Below are 19817 nucleotides of genomic sequence, written 5' to 3' on the forward strand. Positions count from 1 at the left end.
AACTCTCGCGAGAGTTTGCAAGTCACGTGGCTGAATGTTTACTTTTGGCAGGCAGCCTTTCAGTTACGATCGTTAACATCAGTGGGCCACAGCAAATGATGGTGAGAAGCTAAACTATCTATTAATGATGTCAATGACAGGGAGTGTGATTGTTGAAATAGGGTGTTAGCCAGGGCCGCCCCTCCCTACAGGCCAATCACGCAGGCTGCATGGGCCCCCGCCTTGCCGACGGGCTCTCCGCGTTTTCCGCGCAGTTCAGCCGCGCGGCTCCGCGGCTCCGAGGCTCCGCTCCACTGCTCCACTAGCACTAGCAGCGCACGTGACGTCATATTTACACAAGACAGATCCTTTCTAGCCATAACCTACAGTATGTGTTCGGGGTGTCACTACCCGATCTGCAGCTCTGCCCGATCTGCAGTGCGCATGTGCGAGATGGTCCGCCATATTGGACAACTAAGGACAGCAACCCAAGTAGGACAACATTGACACAGTGGGTTTTGGCCAGGCTCAAAAGGAAAACTCGAGAGAGATGAGTTATTGTTATTACAACGTGACTTCACTATTATTTAACAACTCTTTTTATGGGGTTCTTTTATTTGGGGTTAAGTACATTGTCAGAATAAGTGAGAAATTAGTTTAACTTCTGTTCGACAGCTATATGCCATACATTTTTGAACACATTCACACTAAATATGTATTCAGTATGATAGCTGTCTAACAGAAGTTAAATCCATTTCTCGCTTATTCTGACAATCTACTTAACCCCAAATAAAAGACCCCAGTAAAAAGAGTTGTTAAATAATAGTGAAGTCACGTTGTAAAAACAATAACTCATCTCTCTCTCGTTCTATTTTTGAGCTTTGCCAAAAGCCACTGTGTCAATGTTGTCCTAATTGGGTTGCCTTCCGGAGTTGTCCAATATGGCAGACCATCTCGCACGTGCGCACTGCAGATCGGGCAGAGCTGCAGATCGGGCAGAGCTGCAGATCGGGTAGTGACCATAGGGTAGTGACACGGGGTACCATGGGTTCGGGGTCCGTCTCTTACAAATGACGTCACGACGTCAATGACGTCACACTCACCAATTTCCCCGCAGGCTAGGCAGTCAAGAATATTCTAATTAGCTTCGGCTTGATGTGGAGATGTGATTTGATTTGTCGTTTGTCCCCCAACTCCTCTCCAAAGTTGAGATATGTAATAAAATACTCAGGGGAGTTTCCTGAATTGTCATGCCCAAAGCTAAGCACTAGGTCCTGGGTAAATTAAGAGGCTGATCTGGGGCACTTTTGTCCACTTTCCCTGGTGCTAGAAACTCAAGTCAGGCATCTCTGGAATCGTCTCAGAGAGTAGATGATCAGTGGGGCCTTGTTTTTACTGAAACATGATGTTTCGATGTATATTTCCATTGAAAATGCTAACCGCTAGCCGCAAAGCTAGCATCGCAGCCACTGCTCCGTTTTCAGAGACTTTGCACACGTTTTTCACAAACATTTTACATTGTTTTTGTTACTTTTGTTGCAGCGTCTTAAATTTAATTTAGGTTAACTTCCTGTTTGAAGTTGTTGCTATGGAAACAACATGACAGAGAAAAAAGCAATATCTTCTACATATAATAACGGACAAAGTAAAGAATGAAGTGTAGGCTATGTTTAAATGTTCGTAATTTGACCGTGTATGATGGTCCTCTTGAGTTGCCGTACAGCTAATGCTGTACAGCCACTGCTCCGTTTTAGGATACTTTGCACACGTTTTTCACACGCTAGGAGTATGGTAGTACTTCCATTCGCTTCGTCTTGATCTGTAGATGTGATTTGCCCCCGAGCACCCCTGGGTAAATTACCGTACAGCCAATCACAATGCGGGACGTCATTGGTAAGAGACGGACCCCGAACACATATGGCACCCCGAACACATATGGTACCGACACCGGTAGGGTATGACGCCGGAGGAGGCCGGACCAAAACCGTGGCGCAGCCGTAACGCGCCGCAGACGGACCCGGTGGAATCTAGGGGTTAGCCTTAAATCTAAGCAATCTATAAATAAGAACATAATTTATCTAACAACATTTTTTCCAGGACTTTGGATAACACACTAGAGCAATTGGTCTATAATTATCCAAGCTCCCTACCTTGCCCGCTTTGTCCTTAATGACAGGCACCAAGGTAACAGTCAACATGGAGTCCGGCAACACACCATGAGTCATGAGGCCGGTAAAACTAATGGCAAGAAGAGCTGCAACCTTCATTGCAACCAATGAAGATGTTTCTCTTATCATGTCCAGAAAAGACATGATAAGGTAAAACAATCAATGTTGACTTAATTGGCTGATAAGATAAAGTCACACAAAATCTGGCATCCATTCCCCGACCATTTTTGTCACAAGGTTATAACAGTACAGTTACAAATAGGGTGTTTGTTACCTCTGTTTTTATTCAAAACATACTTTTACACCTATGTGAGATTTAACATTTGCTATAATTTTAACAAAATGTTCTTCATAATAACAGCTTAGTAGAGGTACCTAACTAAAGTTTCCTATCAAGCCACCTAGTCACAATTAGGGCTGCAGTAGAGTGTATCTCACGGAGCAAGCATGCAGTTAGTTAAATAGTTGCCCTTTAAAGGAGCCCTTTTCTGCTTTTTGTGGTTTCCCCTTTCCTGTAGTGTGTTATATAGGTTTCCATGCATGTCAATGGTCTGCAAAGGCTAACATCTCAAAGTTCCCTCGAGAGGGACACTCCCCCCCTGCCTGAAAAGCCTCGAATGGACTCCTTTGTTTACTTCCGTAATATAATGATATCACTATGCAACACTTGCGCTTTTATTATCTAGCGCTCCAACACATTGTACGTGATCGGCTAATGGACGGGACATATCTTAGTGGTTAACCAATCACAACAGAGCCGACCAGCTAACCAATCAGAGGAGACTGGGCTCTGGTTTCAGACAGAGGGTGAAAAGAAGTGCTGCAGCACAGGCAGTATGAGAAAAATAAAAAGCTTTTTGAACATCAAAGCATGGAAACATGTGCAATAGAGGTAAAAAATAAAAACATGAACCTGAAAATGAGCATAACTTGTAATATAAGTCTCATGTCATTATCAGTGAAAAAGCTGGAAAACCTTCCAATTTCCCAGTACCTCACCCTCACTCAGCTACACAAACACATTATCACCCACTTATTCCTAATTTGCCAAAAAACGTGTCTTCACCCTGTCACCAGGGACAGCCCTGCTAATTAGGCAATCCCATAACGAGCCCAAAATCCGACCAATCACACGAGTGCATGACTTTATCCCAGCAATAATCTGATAATCTTGCAGCATCTCTCTCCTCCAGGCACAAGCCAAGGTCGATCCCTATTGTTATTCATGGTGAGGGTTGTGAGTCGGCATGATGAATGATGATAACATCTCCCCAGTCTCACACTACGGTAGCCTATAGGGGCAGTGTCCAATATTTTCACTGTGGCTGAAATGCCGTATGCGCATATTAATTGGGGAATTTGTCCCCGTTATGGTCTGTAGAAGACAGAGATAATGCCATTTAGGATGATAGTTATATGATTGCTAAACCACAGCCCCAGACAGATAAAACAAATTACAGCCCACGTCCCCATGCAAATTGACTTGATAAAAATGCAACATGCTGGGGAAAAATGCCAAGTAAGGGAGGGAAAAAACCTCTAGCATTGGGGAGAAATTCCATCCAGTGGAAATAGAGCTCATGCAGGAGAAGCGGGGGCCAACATGGACATAAATACAGAAAGAGGGACAGAAAAGAGTAATGCTTCAGAATCTGGTCAGACACTGGATGCATTTATAAAGGAAGGGAAGCTCTTGGGAGGTTTTGGAGCAGACTATAGGATAGGCTGATCTGGAAACAGCAGCTGAGAGCACCAATAACTCCATCTGCAGCTTTTTGTATTGTGAAGCACACCACCATGTGGAGAGCAACCAGCAGGGTTGGGAGGGTTCATATAAAAAAAGGAAATCTGTTACAATTACTAGTTGTAACAACCTTCAGAAAGAAGAAACCAAGATATTTAGTATCGGCAATGTGTCCTTTAAAAACGTGCTTTTCATGAAGCATATTCAGGCAGTAGCCTGTAGTGTACACCAACAATGAAACACATGAGCACATGCTACAGTTTAAAAAATCTGAAATAAAATCTATACGAAAATGCTCTGTTTTAGTTGAATACATACAGTTAAGCTCACACACACACTATTTTATTAACATAAAGGTTCACCTAATGAATTAAAAAAAGAACCAATGACCCAAAGAAAGTGAAAAACATAAAGCAGATGCAGGCAGTAGGCGTATAGATTCACACTTTAAGTATTAGAGAACAGAACAGCACAGCTACAGAATCCCCATTCTTCAGAAATATAACAGTATTCTGATTACGTCTTTTGTAATGTCACTGTAAGGCAGTGGTTCTCAAACTTTTTCTGTCATTCCCCACTTTGAACAGGTGGGCCTTTTCAAGCCCCACCTGTTCCTCATCGCTCCAATAAAATGGTAGGCCAAGCTTAAAATTGTCAAATGTATCGTTCTATAACAGGGGTCTCCAACCTTTTTTAGGATGAGAGCTACTTTCAAAAAATAAAACAATTTGTGAGCTACTTTTACTCCTCTTTTAGTTTTTTTTGCAGTGTATATATTTAGCACATTTTAACATTATTATATGCTACCTTTAACCTTTGTGTGCTGTTTGGGTCTGTGAGACCCGTTTTCAGTGTTTACTCAAATAAAATGTATGCAATTTAACTATTTTAACCTGCTTTATTTGGTGGTCGACGTCAGATCCTCTAGGAGGGTCCGGTGGCATGCACCCCCAGGAAGATTTTTTTTTAAATGTTGAAGTTAAATGCATCAATCTGGTGCACTTTGAGCTAGGGCTGCTCAATTAATTGTATTTTAATCGCAATTACGATTTTGGCTAGCAACGGTTATGAAAACAACATAATCGAAATAAAACGATTTTATTTTTTTAAAATAGGTTTTTCCGTTGAATTATACTTAAATCTCAGGGTAATCAACTGTTAAAAACATACTTTTCAAATTATTATTTGTTTATTATGTTTTCAAAGTAAATGGTTAATCGTTTTGAATAATCGTGATATCAATTATTGACCCAAATAATCGAGATTATGATTTTTGCCATAATCGAGCAGCCCTACTTTGAGCACAACATACATTTATGGATACAGCTCTCAACACTCAGATGAAAGGGAGCTGAATACTTTTCAATAATCCAAACCTCTTTAGAATATGATCACAACAAATAATTTAAACTTGTTTATTCTTATCTTATGTTACCTAGTTAGCATTCTTTCTTTTTAGTTATGCATACTAATCCCTCCCCTTTTCAACTTTTTACTGTCCTATAGTACACATTGGAATGATTTCTTACTTTATTTTTACAACTTTATTAAATAGATAAAGGTTTGCTCTCTCTCTTGCTCTCTCGCTCTCTCTCTCTCGCTCCACATTGCTTTTCTTCCCGACTGCAAAGCTGTTTTGTGTGTCTGTGGGAGCGTTTCACATGTGTGTATGAGAGATTTTTACCAGTGGCGAGCCTCTCTCTGAGGGCCTAAGATATTCTACAAAATAATATTTAAAAACATTAAAACAAATTATATTTTTCTTTATATATATATCTTTTAAATATGTTTTTAGTAATATTTGTCATTAGTTTTACCAAAAATAACTTGATTAAATTGTATTTAAAATAACATTTCCAAAGAAATAAATCCTTTGAATCTGCCTATTCAGTTTCTGTTTGAATGTGGTGGGTTAAATGAAAGAAGCTCGTCTCTGCGATGTGAAGACAGGAGCTGTTGGACGTCCACCTATGAATTCACAGAGGGCCCAGCTATAGTAACTGAACAAGAGAGTAATGTCAAATGACAGTACAATTGACCAATCATATCTTCTCTCTAAATGGGTGGGCTTTATTATCGCGGACTTTATGACAAGTTCTTCCGCTGTGAAACGTTTCTTGTTTCCATAGTAACAACAACTGTCAACAGCATAAACTCGCCTTCAAAATAAAAGCATGCCAAATTACACTTAAGACATACACTGCAACGAAAGTAACAAACACAATGCAATATCCTTTTCAATTTCAAAGAACACAAATTGGGTTATTTACAGGTGTTGTTTTGTGTGGTAGAGGGTCGCTTTCATTGATGTGTTTTGCACCCCAGGCGGGCCGTTGTTTTGATATTCCACCAGTGTGAAAAAAAAAAAATGAAAAAAAAAAATATATATATATTTTATTTTTTTATTTTGTATTTCACGACCCACCTATCACATCTCTGCGCCCCACCAGTGGGGCGCGCCCCACACTTTGAGAAACGCTGCTCTAGGGGAATACAGATACCATCTTTTGTATTATGATTATCTAATGTAATCCGTTACTCCAAGCCTGGTTCCTGGAAAGTTGAGTAAAACACAATGTAGCTTGATGGAACGCTGGGATTTCAGCAGTTTGATGCAAATATCACTGGTTTCCAACCTCTTGTCCTTATTATCCTTAGATTCAGTATATCCATATTTTAAAGTAAACTCTTAACCTAACTTAATGTCCGCCATGTGGGAAATCTTTGGTCTCAGTCAACACGATGAAGAACAAAACAGCATTGCATTATATTGCAGCCTCATAGTTCATAAAAGGAATACACAGTTTATTGCGGCTAAAGCTGCCCAATTAAGACAAAACGAGTCATTCTCAAAAGCACCTTACTAAACTGCCAAACAAACAGCCTCGGTTTTCTGGTGCTATTTACACATATTTTTAATTAGGTAATAAGCAAACATTTGACTTCAAATGCGGCCCTTTATATGCAAATAAAACTCATTGCAGGGAGCATAATTCACAGATATCAGTGCTAAAAACCACACACAGGTTAATTGGAATTATTAGTCTACAGAGACGTGGTAACGAAGGCACACCTATAAGCGGGTCACGCCCAGACTGTCCAGTGATCATGGCATATTAGAGCTCAAATAGGATTAGGAGTCTTCGCTCTGCTTTCCAAACTCCTAGCAACCAATACTGGATAGAGTGGTTAGATAGATATACATTAATGAGAACTCCACTTATGTTATGTAAGTAAACAAAGGAGGCATTTCAGGCAGGGTTGCTTCGAAAAAATGAATAGCAAAACATTTTACCCTGGTACATTTTGTGACCCCTTAGATCCACGACAGGACTCCTTCTGGTAGCACAAACCCATAGATTGGGAACCACTGACCGAGAGGGTGAACATCAAGAAGAGACTGCTCTGAAGCAGAGCTACACTTGGCAGTCCCCAAGTTTATAAAAATGCCTAAAATGTCTACATCTGTGCAAAACACGTAAAATGTCAAACAATCTGTAATAACGTCTTTCCTTTGATATCAGGAGAGAAATGTTTCCGTGTTTGTTCTGCAGATCCTTTCAACGAATGAAAAGCAAACCGAACAGAAACAGTGATGCATCTCAGGGTCCATTGAAAATACATTAAACATCAAGGGCGCTGGGCTTCAAAAGAGAGCAGCCGATTGCCCATGAGTGACATTAGATCTGAGTCTCATGTTCCAGTGAGCTGAAGTACCTGTTTCCTCAGACAGGGGGCGCATGTAGGAGGGAGAGATGAAACTGTGTCTGATGGTGGGATCCATCCAGGGTCTGTGTGCTTTCTGAGCTTTGATTGATGGGATTTATTCCCGTTCTGCGCTGCGAGACACGTGACTGCTTCTTCTAATCACATAGTCGACAATTCAATCTTCCATAGTGGAGTAGGAGAGGTGTTGGCTATTGTCAAAGCATGACTTATTTAATCAAATTTAATGTAGACGGAAACAAATGGTGACGTCACATCTTGGCATTAAAATGTTTACCTAAATGTCAATATATTGCAGTCACTACCTTGTAGATAGTCTTTTGTTGGTAATATTTGGATACTTGGTGCAACCTTACTCCCCCATTTATCCTCATCTCGCCAGGGACCAACCCAGTCCCCTAAATATCTTTCCTCATCTTCCAGGAAGTGATGTATTGGACACATTTCATCACTATTGCTGCTCCAGATGTCCTGGCCTCGCTCTCTTCATCACACTCATGTACAGTCTGGCCCTTCTTAGAGCTATGACTGTAGCAAGCCGGACCCCACCTTGACAAAACCCTGTGAGTAAGTGAGTGAGCACAAGTGAGTCAGACACCGCATCAGATGGGTGGGTGGCTAGGTGAATGATTGCATCCATGTAAGATTACGGCGAGAGAGAAAATAAAGCAGATGGGAGCTCCACTGAAATAGCCTGAGAACAACAAAATAGGTAGCACAAAACAAGCAGGAGCAATTTAGTCCTGGAATAATCGCCTGGCCGTGAACACACACGTTTTGAAATATAATTGCGTGAAATGTACAACTGCTTCGTTTCCGAGCAGTCGATAATGCTCACACATACATTTACACACAGAACCTCCCGAAGGCCAGACGCTTGGCTGACCACTCCTCACCACTCTGACACACGTAAAGTGTTTAACCCCGCGGAGGCCGGTGCGGCGCTGTGCTGTCTCCAGTTAGTGCTATTGATCCTGATAGTTAGGGGAATGGAGCAGCTTATCCATTACAGCTTGGCTAGTCTGTCGCCTGTCTTCTGCTCGCAGCAGACGTTGTGGAACAGGCAGATGGCTGCAAGCAGAAAGACAGAAGTGGGAGACTGGGAGGGAAGGAGATGGAGGGAAGTTCTTTATTTAGCACCTTTCAACTGTAGAGTGTCGTACAGTGCTTCACTAAAGGCAAGACAGGTTGGACTTATGCTGTTTTTTTTATTTTATTTAAAGGTGTGCACAAATCTGAGGTCCAAAATGAGATGGTTCCAAAATGAAGATGTCCTATAGTTTGAAGCCTGGAGTGAGGAACACTTAACAAGCACCAATTAGAAACCTTTCTGTTGTGTGGAGGCTATTTTTATATAATATTAGAAAGACTGATTCTTTTTATTACATTATAAGCTTATTATGCTAATTTATTAGGCTGTGACTTTGGAATAAATAGACTCAATCACCCCTCCCCCCCCCAAGTTTTGATGGGGAGGATAGGAACGAAGGGAAAAGTCACATGAGAAAGTGTTTAGCTTATTAGCAAAATATTGAAAGTAGCAAGGTCGAGTGCAGAGACTGAGAGAATACAAAGAGGTAGTCAGAACAGCACATCGCACCGGCCTTGAATTGTGTTAGAGCCATGCTCCCACGCAGAGCTAGGAAGCAACATTATGGTTTTCCACTATATCTGAAGAAACGTTAGCGAAAACAAATGACGTATGATGGTGCCAGAGTAGGGACTGTAGTGTTAGTTTCGTTGGCTAAAACTATGACGAAATATGTCCGTCAACGACCTTTTTTTCCATGACGAAAACGAGACGATGACGAGACGGCACCGAGGGCAGTGAACAATAACTGTAACGAAATCATCATGCAATATCGTTGACGAAAAGTGACGAGACGACAATGTAGTTTACTAAATAAAAACTAGGCCAAAATCTCTCTTTACTTGCGTTGACGAAAAATGAGGAGACGAAATATTATCAAAGATAACGTTACATCTCTGATAGTCAGTTTTTCTCCCAGCAGTTCCATTTCCGGTGCTGCGGCTGGGCAGCAGCTGTGTGTCTGTGCTGCGCGCGGCGGTACATTTGAATTACACCGGGCAGCGGCACACTGTGAATTGTCAGGAAGACTTGGGTCTAACGAACCTTATTTAACAGAAAATAAAAAGGCAACAACAGGGCTTGGGAGCAGTGGTCGCGTTAACCCAGGGGTCGGCAACCCGCATCCCACGGGCCGCATGCGGCCCTTTAAGCCCTCTGCTCTGGCTCCCTTGAGTTTAGACAAAAATGAGAAGAAAATAAAATAAAAGTATTTGTAGGACTATTTATATTTTGTTGCATGGTTGAAAATGTTTCATATCTTGTATTGTGAGGTGATACTGTGACACATAAATAAAAAACAAAACGGTTTTAATTAGGTCAACTAAAATATGCGTCACATCCTGCTACGGTCCCACGCGAGCGCCTTTTCCTGCGGGTGAATAACCTGACCCCTGGCTCGATGAGCGAACTATGGATAAATCAAAGAAAAGTAACGGAGGAACACAGGATTTAATTCTGTGTGGACAGAGTTATATGCTTTCACAGAAAACGATGCTGGTTTACCGGTATGTTTGATATGTAGAGAGAAGTTGTCAAAGGTGCTGCAGCCTTTACGTATCGAGGAACAACACAGGAGAGGAAGAAAGCTGACAATCTTCAGTCATAATTCAATGGGGTATGTCATTTATTTCAGAATAAAAAAAAATTAAAAAAAAATGTTTCCTTCAAATGTGCAGAGGACTCCCCAAGTGCTGTGTTTAATGTATTTTAAAGTAGGTCTGTGTATTATTTGTAATTCTCCTTATAGGAGTTCTTTGTTTCTTATTAGAGGTTAACAGTTTTATATAATGTAATAAATAGCCTAATAAATGCAAAAAAACTGTAGTTTTTGTCTGATATAACAATAAATACAACTTTATTAGCTATCAAGCTATGAAATATGTTTTGCGGCTCCAGACAAAAAAATGTTTTGGAAAAAGGAGCAAAATGGCTCTTTTGGTCAAAAAGGTTGCAGACCCCTGCGTTAACCGAATACCCCCCCCCCCCCTCGTCAGCGCGAGTGAGTGATAAATTGTGCACTCGACGGGTAATAATGGATTATGACGGAAATGTTACAATCCTGTCCATCAAAATGACTGACAACGAAAAAGTCTAAAGCCACCACTGCTTGGGAGAAAGAAACGATGTGATATTTGAGCCCATGTTCACTACAATGAGGCGGAGGAAAAAAGCGAATGCATTGTTTTATCAGAAGGGAAGCAATGTGGCCATAACACAGGTAAAAACACCACAATCTGACCTGATACTCTCTGCAAAGCTGCATTCTTAATCAACCTGTGTTTTTCATCAAATAAGGACAAGATATAATCTTATTGTGAAATAAATTTGACTAAAATGACAAATTATTTGTTTTGGCTAAACTAGTTTGACTGAAATGTTCTATATAATCTGATGACTAAAAAAGACTCAACAGTTTTCATTGACAAAAATTAGACTAAAATAATTCGTTTTCTTTGACTAAAATATGACTAAAATGCTCAGACTTTTAGTCGACTAAATCTTGACTAAAATATTTACTGTTTTAGTCGACTAAAATAAGACTAAAATGCTCAGACTTTTAGTCTACTAAAACTTCACTAAATAAAAACAGGATGAAGGTGACTAAATATGACTAAAACTAAAAAGGAAATTTAACACAGGACTAAGACAAAAACTAAATAAAAAAATAGCTGAAGAAATTAACACTAGTAGGGAGGGACTTCCACAGGCCGGCTGAATGCTGATTGGAAGGTCGTGTTGCCAAGAGACTCTATCTGAGTCTGCACACCAACCAAAGAGAACCAAGTCTAAACCATGGTATCTCTTTAGCTAGTCTTGACCAATCATAAATGTACGGGCAACGCCCTGTGTAATAAAATGTATTGTCGCACAAGGTTCGAGGCTCTTTACGGATTTGGTGGTTACAGATTATAGCTTTGCTGCCTGTGATTTCCAAGACGTGATGAGTTCTTGTCAAGTGATATATATATTTTGATCTCTTTACAATAAATAGTTAAACTTAGAAGTTGTCTGTCTTTTCTGGAATTCTGAACCCAACAGTTGACACAGGCCGGCAGCTGGTGAGTATTTCAGGGTAATTTTGCTAACACAGATTAGTTCAGATAAGATGAAACAAAATCATGAAAAATCATCTCCGACACTTCACATGTCAATGTCCATTTATTGGTCCAAACTAACACCTAGATTTAATTGTGAAGATCCCATATTGTAACATGAGTTTATTTTTTTTTAATTAGCAGGTCTAGGTGCTCTATAAATTCTGTAAAAGTAAAGAAATATGAGCCATTAAAACCACATAATGTATAAATATAGCCGTAGTCTACAGAACGTCACCCGTTCTTATAGCCATCTCAATTTTGGCAGTGACGACATCATCATACACCTGTGCAATCCAAATTTTTTTGCTAAAAGCTTAAATGTGAGTGGTACTGAGCCCTTGTGATGCAGCAGAGCAGATACCTGGCAGCTAGCAAACAGGATATTAACGCAATATTGTGTGCATTTCTTTGGATACAAGTTAGCATGGATGGCTCACATCACAACAGTGTAACGCAGCGTCCACACGGCAACGTGCATTGAAGCTTGCCGGCGGGCATGTCTGAAACTCGACCAACAACCAATATCATGAATCTCCCGCCCCGGGCACACAAGCACGCGGTTTGATTGGCTAGAGCTTGTACTGGCATATGATTTGATTGGCTGACGCTTCCGTCGAAGCTTCAAAAGTTGAACATTGCTCAACTTTTGAAGCGAGCATCGCGAGCATCGCGAGCAAAGCGAAGTGACGGAACCACAATGCAGTTCGGCAAAACGTGACGTCACCCCATTCAAAGTGAATGGGCAGAAGCGTTGTGTGGACGGGCCGTAAACGATAGACGGAAGAAATGGTCAAAGCAACACTCCAAAAAGAAAACAACAACAAGACAAGTTGCACATGGGAAGCTAATAAGCTGCAATTAGGTGCACATTTAATCTTACCAAGCATGTAGGTAAACAACCAGGTTTGATCTAAATGACAATAAAGTATTTGATGTTTGCTATTATTCTCCAGCATCCTTCTCCGGGTTTCAAATCATTTTTGTTTCTCCACAGCACTCAAGGACACACATGTGCAGTTGCACACAAACACATTACTAACACACACCTACCTGAGCACACTCCCCCGTGATTCATTATGATTTAATAGATGGGTTATGGGTAGGGAGTGGAAGGAACCCATTGAATGTAGCCGGTCAGATCATGACATCTTACCAACCATTAACTGACAAGGCTTTTTTTTTACGGAAAGCTGTTAGCCCCGAGTCATTTCTTCCTGACAGAGACATAGCCTGTAGGTATACAAAGAATCCAGGGGAGGTTCTGGCTCTATTTAATCTGAAGATTTCTCGGGCAGAGGTTAACAGCAGAAACCGAGGGTCCCATCAGAGAGGTAGGAGGAGAACCAGAGATGCCCACTCACTGCCTGAGTCTGTTTATTAGGATACTGTGGTAAACAGTAAGATGCACCAAGGTCCCACACCAGCAAACCAGAGTATTCTCTTGCATCACCATGCATCAAAATGTAATGTTAGAAAAAGTTTGTTCTTGTTGAGTACAACTGATGAAAGAAACCCCTTTTTCTAGGCTATCAAACTTAACATGAAAACAACACGTTAACGCACATTCATTTTGACAGCACGCTTTTTTCACACTTTCTTTGACGGGCGATTAGTGTGCTCACCCTGGGAAATCAGTGAGCGAGGGAACAGTCAACTTGTGGATGGTGAGCATAAACAAGCCTCCAACGGATAAAGTAATGTTCAGATTGAGAGCCCAACCAGATGTTCTCTCGACAAGAGCTAAGTTATATTTACTGTCACTGTTAACAAAGTTACGACTGAGGTAGGTTAAGGTCTTGTTGTAGTCCAATCTTGTTGAAAGTTGCAGTTTTAATCTATTATTTATATATTTAGCAAATGTTTCTAATTACTAGTTCTCTGTATGCCATGCTGATAAAGAAACTCATGATGCTGCTCTGACTTGTGGTGTTCCTCAAGGGTCAATCCTTCGACCCTTTATTTTTTCTATAAAAGCTCTCTTTAGGGCATGGATATTTAACATTGGCTCCCAATGTTTAACTATAAAATTCTGAGTGGCCATCGTAATATTGCTCGATAATACGTTATTTTTCAACAGCAAAATAATGTCCCAAAATACACATTAGAGTAACATAATGGGGCGGCTGTGGCTCAGTGGACATATAAGCAGACATAAATCAGTCACTTTGTTAAAAAAATGTAGGTTTTTTATCATCAACGCTACTGTTACCAAAGTATCCTTGTGCGTCACGACTATGTATTCATATTTTAATACATAGTATTATATTAATCATAAACGTGGGTGTTAATACATGGCATCTTAGTCTAACCAACACGGTATTGTAAGCCAAGTTTAAAATACAACTGTTATACATTAATTTGTGGGTACTTTGGATAGCATTACATGTATATGTCGGATTTACTGTGTTTCTGAATTTCTTGATGAAATCCTTAAATTCCTTTAGTCACACACCTTACATGAAATATTCCCAATTTGTCTGTGCACTACTGTGTGATTGATAAATAGGGCTCGCATGTATACACATCATATGTGTATACGATCTCATCTGCCACGACTCCTCACTACAAGATTTATTCATTTATGCTACAAAATACATAGAGAGAGTCAGTGACAAGAGAGTTGGAGAAGGAAAAGAGAATGATGCATGGAGAAAAATAATAAAAGGATAGGAAGAGATGAAGCGCATAAGTCGAAAGAGACAGAAAGACAGTAAGAGAGAAATGAGAACACCGGCATGATGGAGAGCTGTATACAGAGCTGTGTACAGCGAGGAAACAAAATATGTTGATAAAAAAATACCCACATTGGCCTTTGTTTGAATTTATGAGGCCGTGTTGGACACCAAGAATTAGAGGAGGAAGGGCGATAGGCAGAGATACCCTATTACACTTTGCTAAAAAACACTGGCAGGCCGAGCTCACTAAATCCTGCCTGTTTTGTTCCTTTCCTATCTACCAAGAGGAAAGAATCAGAGGACAAAACTAGAGACTGACAGTAAAGGAGCAGAGGAGAAAATATTGAGAAAAGTAATTAAAACACCAAAAAAAGACATAGCCTAGGTCTAACCGTTACATGGCCTTGGGTACAGCTGTCTCTATGTATACAGTAACACACTATAAATGAATGGTGCGATACTGCTATGAGGTTTGGAGAGGAGAGTGTGTTCTCTAATTAAAGACTACACAAAGGGGCTATCTCCTGCTATGAAACAAGTCATTTTTGTCCTCCCAAAATTCATATCCATTAAATCCTTTCCATCTCTCAACCCCACAGTCTGCCTGGCCTTGTTGGAGGTTTTAACAAACTCGAAAAGAGAAAGACCTGATTTGGGAATAGACTAGAAAGTGGGAACATGTGGAAAGTTAATGAGCTTAGCCATGCTCAAATCATGCTGAATTTCTGGGCCGATGTGTGAAACAATGACATACAAAAGACGCTAAGACCCACAAAATGACATGCTGCCTACTAACAGACAGGTTTTTTGGGCAGCCGGCTTAACCGGTGAGCCTTACTGATTATTATCATCCATCTGTCCATCGAACACACGCGCCGCCACTCTGAGTAATACTCTGAGAGATCGCGCGAACATGCTCTGTATGTGCTGTGGTTGTCATGGGGACGAGCCACGTCAGAGCCCTCACCGCCGTTGCTCGTGAAGCAACCCAAGAGGGGCCTGGACCGCAAAGGCTGCGAGGGGGCCTCCACACGCTGCATCTCACACCGGCTCTCATCATGTCGCCGTTTAGGAGAAGGCTCGTAAACCGGTCATTGAGGCGCCTTCATGCTCAATTATGCAGCTTTTTTTATGTCATCCGGAGGAGAGCTCTCCTTAACCGGGGGAACGGGGAGATCTCATTAGGTTCCTGGAGAATATCGCCAGCAGATAGGGACCAGGGACCCGGGACCCGGGGTCCTTCTCAGGTCGATTAAATGGAATCCTTGCGTCCCTCACCTGTGTTGTTTCCCTGCGTTTAGTCCCTCCCACAAGTGAAGCATGGAGAGACGCAAGGAAACCACGAGAAGCAGGGAAATTAGTTTTAAGAGCAATGGGACGTCCTTTCTTCCGGAGCGGCACGTGAAGCGACGTCCGTTTGTGATGACACCGCACAGCTGATGTCTGACAGCAGCTCTGCCCCCGTTGTTTTCACACACACCCCCCGCCTCTGTTAGTACACATTTACTGACATATACATTTGTATCATCTGTTATAGACCCAAATAAATAAAATAAAATAAGAACTCATTCTCAAAAAAGAGAGACGCCATTCTTAAAATGTATAAACGAAAAAAGCGATCATGAAAATGTTTCCAATAAATGAATAAAAGGATTTTTGACCACTTTGTTGTTCAGATATATCACATATTTGTAACTAAATTATACATGAATTGAAACAAAACACAGTATAGACTGAGGAGTGACTCTCGTGACTTTCATGTATTTTCTTCACTCCGCTGGGAAACTAGTCTCATGTCAAGAAGCATCAGATCAGTGCATGCACTGCATCGTCCAATCAGTGGGTGATACACAGTAAGGAGGCGGGGCGAGTATCTGTGGATTTCATCGGAGGATGGTCTGGTGGTTCCTCGATTATCGTTCCTCCATTATCGCTCCTCGATCCTCCGGCAGAAATAAGCGCCATGGGACGGTACTCAAGATGGCGCAGACAAATCAACTTCCGGTGATACCGAGGACCGATGAGCGAGGAAATGAAAATAATCGACCAGAGAAGGACCCCCGGTGTCAGCCCTGTAGAGGGAGGATGGGGGAACCACATGGTGATCCGTGAATGGAGGGGAAGGAGTCACCTGACTGGTGCCCGCCACTCGGATCCAATATGTCAAGGGCTTGGTCCACGGAGTAAGACTCCTGGACTAGCCAATCATCCTCGGCCGCAGCAGCGAGAGCGTCCGCTCTCCGCTGTCTGTGGGCCAGAGGGAGACGGACACAATGAGTACACGACACCTGGGGAGTGAGAGCCGCGTTTGCGTGCTCCAATCCCTGGCAGGACCAACACCATGAGCGTCGGTCGTAACTCATAATGTATCCTGTTTGGCATCTTAATGATTGGAACAAAAGCTTTTTAGAAGAGGAATCTTTGCTTTTTAGCCTGCAGCTCTTGTGCCTGACAGTGCTTCTGCAACGCAGTGCTGGAGAAAAATGGGAGCAGATTAGTGATGTGTCGGTCGCGAACGAGCCGATTCTTTTGAACGGCTCTTTGGTATGAACGAGGGGAACCGAGTCGTACTTGGTGAGAGCCGTTCTTGTTATCGTTCAATTGTTAGTCCGCACTCACTGCCTGCCAAAATCCACTCGCCTGTTAAAAAGCTTGATTTTGTTCCCCAAACGTATTCTGTGAAGACCCGCCCCTACTCTGATTAGTAGGTTTCAGCAGGAGGAGTGAGATGGGGTGGGTCTTAACGGAATACGCGAGAGAGAGAAGTCATAACAAGTGGTAGGCTACAGGACAGGTAGACGACGTGTTTTTCGGATGGAAAATGAGCCAAAGGCGAAAACGCAGCAGCATTTTGATGCACTTCAACCAAAAAAGCGCACCATTTGTAAAGGCAAAATATCCTTTAAAGCAGGGCCAACAAATGATCTCCATCGCCACTTAAAAACACAGTATCTATATTAAGAGTTGCGTGAATTTCATTCAAGGCAAGGCAACTTTATTTACTTAACACATACGGAGGGTAAATTCAAAGTAGTACATTCACGGACATGAATGACATGGATATGGCGCCACCTTGTGTCGTGTTTACAAAGCAGATTATTGACATTAGGTCTGGCAATACAGTCAATCATTATCCTGGTGATTATTTCACAGACAAACCAAGTAACCCCGCCAAAAAAACGGCTCTTTTGAACGGCTCTTTTGAATGGCTCTTTGAAAGGAACGGAGCCATAAGATCCGGCTCCCTTCAAAGAGCCATAAATCCCATCACTAGAGCAGATTGTCGGGCCTCCTTCCTATTTATACGGAAGTGAGTCCGTAGGTGGGGCCCACGTCATAGGTGGGCGTGGATTAAGTCTGTCAGTGCTGCGCATGCGCTGTGGGATTACCCAATAGCGACAGCCCTAGAGGGCGAAGCCTATACGATATAGAACGCACTGCACTTTTAAAAAGGATGCAAATATAAAAATACAAGCAAATTCAGAAACATCTTAACCAACTAGACAACACATACGCAACATTTAGAAAACATTCACCTATTTGACTAAACTTGGCAACTTTATAATCCTCAAACATCAACAAGTGCTCCGGTCCCACCTGTGTGCATCTTATTTTAGTGACCCTGTTTCTTTTGTGTTTTGAGCTTCTTGCAGCATTTTGTATTTGCAGCATTCCGTTTAGGCATTACTTTCAGTAAATGCTGCACATGTTTTCTCAAGTTGGTGAAAATGTTTTTTCATTTGCATGTGTTTTGGCATATTTTTGTTCTTTTATATGCAAAGTTTTTGCAAGTGCAGCAAGTTTCTCCAAATGTAAGTGGTTTGGGCCGTTGTAGCGTCCTGTCGACCACCGTAGTTTTCTGTGTTTGGCCGTAAAAGTGTATTCAGGTGAGTTTAGCACAGCAATAGCTACACATATATGATGGTGAATTAGTCTATATATGGAGTATGTGTACACGTGTACTGTGTCTTTGTGTATGCACAGTGCAGTGTATGACACTCACTCCACAGGGGGGTGGAAATCCTCAGTTTTTGTCTCAAAGAAGCGCAGGACCTCCTCACTCTGAGAGATCTGAGGGGGGAGTCGCACCAGCGCCTAAAGACAGAGACAGAGAGAGAACAAGGGGTCACAAATGTTTATAGAAAATGTTTTTGTATTTCAAATATATCAAATGTTGTAACCAACAGAGCATTATCACCCAATTCTGCAGTTCCAACTTTACTTTATGGAAACTCAATTAATATTACATCAAGTAAAAAATAAAATAAACAGTTTTACCCGCATTTTATTTTCAGATGAAAGACATTCATAGCAAGAAATCAAATAAGTTTATTCTAGCAAAATCTTTTTTCTAGAGTCATTTGAAGCAGAATGGCAGAAGAATAGCTTATATGAGTTATCCAAAAACAGTGATGCAAACACAGGTATGGTGAAAAAAGAGAGAATTATTCGAAGCAGAAAAAAAACAGCGTAATATACCATCTGACAAAGGCCTGTGCTATAATGCTTCAATTAACTGGCTATTCTTTATAATATACTCAGATCAATAGGAGACAGAGATGTTAAGTTATAAATCAAGGGTTTTTATTGTTATTTACAGCAGGGGTGGGGAACCTTTTTCCTATCAATTTGTACAACATCCTCCGAGGGCCGTACAAATTATTGAACTCAACCTCTGCTTAAAAAAACTAAAATCACAGCCCATTCAGTTGGCCTTTCTTTCATGCTGTGCAAAGAACAAGCAACCTCTGAATCCAGATATCGTACCATGACTCGCGCATACATGCATGTGCACGGTGTGACACGACCACCAAAACAGAAAGGTATGGACACAAGATGTGTGCAAAATGTATTTAGTATCCTATCCATGTGAACATGATTTAAGAGGGGGGGACCTAACCTCCTCTTGGGGGGTCCGGGGGCATGCTCCTCCGGGAAGATTTTTTTTAAAATATTGAAGTTAAAAGCATCAATCTGGTGCACTTTGAGAGCAACATGAGGAGATCTATGGATACATCTTTCAACACCCATATGAAACAGAACTGTAAGCAGATTTTTCTTATTGGATATTTTACAAATCACTCCCCTTTCAAACTCTATTCTTGTTATTTTAAAAAACTTTTTTTTGTTACTGTCATATACTATTTTATACATGTTAATAATTTAGTCTCTAATGTTTCATTAATAACTATAATGATCATATCAAGGTGTGCCTTGCCTTAACCTCACTGAGCTGAGGTTATTTGAGCCTCTCAGGAGAGAGCTCTCTTCCACCTGTAGAAAAGCTCTTTAAATTCGTTAGCATAGCTAGCTAACCAGATACTAATAACAACAGTT

General features: G+C 41.3%; 1 protein-coding gene across 9 annotated transcripts in view; it reads right to left on the reverse strand.

Annotated features, from left to right (window-relative positions):
• Positions 1-19817, reverse strand: part of sh3pxd2aa (SH3 and PX domains 2Aa) — a 172623-nt gene that overhangs the window by 100392 nt on the left and 52414 nt on the right. For all 9 annotated transcript variants that reach the window (XM_079645423.1, XM_079645429.1, XM_079645426.1 and 6 more), the window contains one exon: positions 18484-18575. In XM_079645423.1, coding sequence (XP_079501549.1) covers positions 18484-18575 — 92 coding nt within the window. The remainder of the gene's footprint in view (positions 1-18483; positions 18576-19817) is intronic.

Source organism: Notothenia rossii (assembly GCF_949606895.1).
Source record: "Notothenia rossii genome assembly, chromosome: 1".
Taxonomy (NCBI): Eukaryota; Metazoa; Chordata; class Actinopteri; order Perciformes; family Nototheniidae; genus Notothenia; species Notothenia rossii.